The sequence below is a fragment of the Camellia sinensis genome, chromosome 2 (assembly GCF_055761805.1).
Source record: "Camellia sinensis isolate YWXY chromosome 2, ASM5576180v1, whole genome shotgun sequence".
Classification (NCBI taxonomy): domain Eukaryota; kingdom Viridiplantae; phylum Streptophyta; class Magnoliopsida; order Ericales; family Theaceae; genus Camellia; species Camellia sinensis.
Window position 1 is genome coordinate 170,304,213 of NC_138962.1, and position 3,926 is coordinate 170,308,138.

General features: G+C 33.3%; 1 protein-coding gene across 1 annotated transcript; it reads right to left on the reverse strand.

The window, feature by feature from the left end:
- Positions 1-2,636: 2,636 nt before the first annotated feature.
- On the reverse strand, positions 2,637-3,373 carry LOC145819236 (uncharacterized). The gene is made up of 2 exons (XM_082913199.1): positions 2,964-3,373; positions 2,637-2,859 (listed from the first exon to the last, which is right to left on the reverse strand). Exons 1-2 carry the CDS (start codon positions 3,371-3,373, stop codon positions 2,637-2,639), a joined length of 633 nt encoding a protein of 210 aa, XP_082769325.1.
- Between the last annotated feature and the right edge of the window lie 553 nt (positions 3,374-3,926).

Below are 3,926 nucleotides of genomic sequence, written 5' to 3' on the forward strand. Positions count from 1 at the left end.
GCAAGAAATGGAACAAAAATTCATGGCTGAATTACGTAGAAAAGAAGACCAATTGAAGGAAATGTCCGCCAAAAAAACTGGCAGTCCCCAACAAAGATCAATGGTCAAGAGAATCAAACAAAAGTCAAGAAAACAAGCACATAACCCAGATTTTGAATACCAACCAATGACAAAAGCCAAAGAAGATATAAGGAACAAGATAGAAATTGCGGCTGATGTACCCAAACCAATAAAGGGTACCGATGAAAAAAGAGATAAGAAGAATGAAAAGAAAAAAGAAGAAATCGAAACAGAAAAAGAACCTACTACTGAACCCGAGCAAAAAAAGGGTGCTCATGAAGCAAAACAGCAGCAGAAAGAAAAGATGCAAGAAGATATTGGCCAAGAGAAAGAAGGTGCCGTTGAAACCAACCCAAAAAAGGATGCCAATCAAGGGAAGACACAAGTTCAACTATTGGAGAGTGATGATGATTTCAAGGAAGAATCAATCCACAACAAGTCACTCGCCATTTCATGCCACAAAACAAACAAGGTTTTGCATAGCCTATCCAAAAAAGAGCAAGACCAAATTCAACTCATCAACAATACACAATCAAGTGCTTGTGTCTGGTCTGGCAGCGAAGATGAAAATTGCATATACTTTTCAGATATATGGAGATTGACCAACAGGGAAGCCTTATATGGTAATGTAGGTCTCTAACTGCACAATTTTACAGTTTCTGTTCATATTCAATAACCTATCCCACAAACCTAACACATTCTCATATATAACATGTTTCAAGTCATTGATGCCTTCTCAAAAATGAAATTGGCACTCCAACCATCAATTGAAGAATTTGAGAAACATGATCTAGCATTTGCAAGAAATCCATACGTGGGAAGATCTTACGTTTTCTCAACACTCATCAATGTAAGCAAAACTTAACATACCTTTCAATATTATTCAAACTGTAAAATTTTCTACTTTCTTAACATGTCTTACTACATAGTTTTATAACATATTTCAAACATATATATAAATTACAGACTCCACTACAAAACCAAGATCAAGCACTGAGAGAAAAAATGATGGACAACCATTTTTCAGAAGCAATGAAAAACAAATATATCCATTTCCCAATCAACCACGACAACCATGGACAATGTTGATGGGATATGGAGGCACTATGACTCTTTGAGGCCAGCAAAAGATTGCCACAATAAGCACTTTGAAATTGCAAAGAAAATTGTAAGTTAAATAAAATTTTCTACTTAGTTCCATTTCTTTCAAAACATCTCAACACATCACTATAACTAACAAAAACACCCACTAACTATTTTGTAGTAATAACATCAACTGAGATGGAATAAAGCATTATTCAGCAATCAAGGAAACATGTTATCATCTCAAGAGTGCGAGACAGTAATTGCATCAATTGAGGAATGCCCACAACAAACCCCATACTCGTAAGATACAAACTCAATAAACTAATGTTCTAATACGCTAAATTTTGCAGTTTTACCTAACTAATTAACTTCATCTAAAACTTTGTAGGAATAATTGTGCAATCATTGTCTGCAATGTTATCAACCAATATATCAACTGGCAACCTGTGCAGAAATCACTTCGACCAACTGAATGGTTCAAATTTCGAGCAGAAATCATCAGTCAATTCCTCAATGATAAGAACCAATCTTGGAAACTCGAGCACTACCAAATGTTGACAAAACATACCAAACCATAGAAACAATGAACAAACTTTTTGACAATACAAATATTCAAGTGAACATATTATTGTACTTGTTTTTTTTTTTTTTTTTTAAACATGTGACACGTGACAAGTACTTTATATGCTTTTGGGAATTGATCTTCTTGTGGTTATTATGGTGAAAATGATTGTTGTCATTGATGTTGTTCTTGCTCTTATTATTATTATTATTATTATTATTATTATTATTATTATTATTGTTGTTGTTGTTGTTGTTGTTGTTGTTCTTCTTCTTCTTCTTGTGCTTATTATACTTGTTTGTGTTCTTCTGCTTATTATTGTCATCACATTTGTGATTGCATATATTTTGACACAGCAAAGGTTGTTTCTAATAATTCTTCAAACTGCAAAAATATGCAGTTTCATCAAGTTGTTTCTAATAATTTTTAAAACTATAAAATTATACAGTTTCATCAGGTTGTTTTTCATAATTCTTAAAACTACAAAATTATGCAGTTTTATTACTCAAACAAAAATTATGCTACACAATTATGCATCCAATTTCATGACTCAACAAATAGATAAACTGCATTTCAAAATTGAAAATAAAACTGTAAAATTTTACAATTTTGTCACTACGAAATATGAAATAAATATATCATGTAGTAAAACTGCATTTCAATATTATACAGTTTCAATAAGAAATTTTCAACAACCTTCTCAGCATTCCATTAAAATAAAACCAACCAAATCCACAAAAAAACAAAAAAACAAAAACAAAACAAAACAAAACTGTTACAAAACAACTTCAATAACTAAAGAACACATCAAAAAAGAAAAAACAATGCAACTCACTTTATTCATTACTTCCATAATACTAAGTATCACATTTTTTATTATCATAATTCCTCAAATTTAAATACAAATAAAAAAGAATAGACTATGGCCTCAAATAGCAGCCTTGCAAGTCTTCTTATTATGATTCCCATATTTCAAGCACCTCCCACACTTGATTTGCTTCACATTCTCACCCCTAGAAGGTATCATCTTCTTCTTGTTCCGCCCGGGCTGCTTCTTCGTTATAGGAGGTGTGATAATTGAACTACCGGCACCGTCAAAGTCAAATCTCTCATTGGAAGGCACTGGATAAATAGATTTCTTGTATGAATCCCTAAAACAATCCACATGAAAAAAAAGATCAATGAAATCATAACATCTCTACCACTACTACACAAAGCATGCACAGCATGACAACAAGGAAAACCATTCAATTGCCATTTATGGCAAGAATAAGTCCGTCTACCAATATCAACATAAAAAGAAATAGAAGAATAAACCTCAAGCACAGTATCACTAGCAACAATCACATCCCAAGACTTAGATAGCTTCAAAGAGTCCACCAACTTCTTTTCTATAACTGGACACAATTTCGTAATCCATCTTTTAGATTCAGCTCTTCTATTAGACAATTGAGTCATGATTTGAACCCTAATCATATCAACCATATAAGTAATAGGCAACTCACGGGCCCCACCAATCCAATTATTGTAAGACTCGGCAGCATTAGATGACATCTCACCATATCGTTTCCCTCTAAAAAATGCATTGGCCCACTTATCATTTTGCAAACCATCCAACATACTATTAACTTTACCATTCCCAGCAATACGCCTCAATTTCTCCATTTAATGTTGGAAAGAAGCAATAGTTGGCGCATAAGCACATTTAACTAATATTTTCATCAAAGTCAGCTTATAGTTAGTACGAAGTCCCACCAATTTGTCAATCAAATTTCTCTTCAAATGATTCAAGCAATATGCATGATGTGCATTGGGAAAAACCACAAAAAGAGCGTCTAGCAATCCATGTTGACGGTCAGACACAAAGGTCAATCTCCGGCCTGAACCAACAGCCTTTAATAACTGACTTAAAAACTACATGCAATTATCTTAATTTTCAGCGTCAACAATCGCAAAAGCCAAAAGAAACAAGCCTACAAACAAAATAACATGAAACTACAAAAATTAGCAGACTCACAATACAATAACACACTGACAAACCAAAACTATACTAACTGCAAATAAATACATATCTTAATTACCATCCTTTGATGTTGTTGCAAGAAAATGCCCCTTGTAACGCCCCTTCAAGAATGTACCATCAACAAACAACAACGGACGACAAAATTGAAAGCCATACAAACATCAATGAAATGCCACAAACAACCTCCGAAAACAC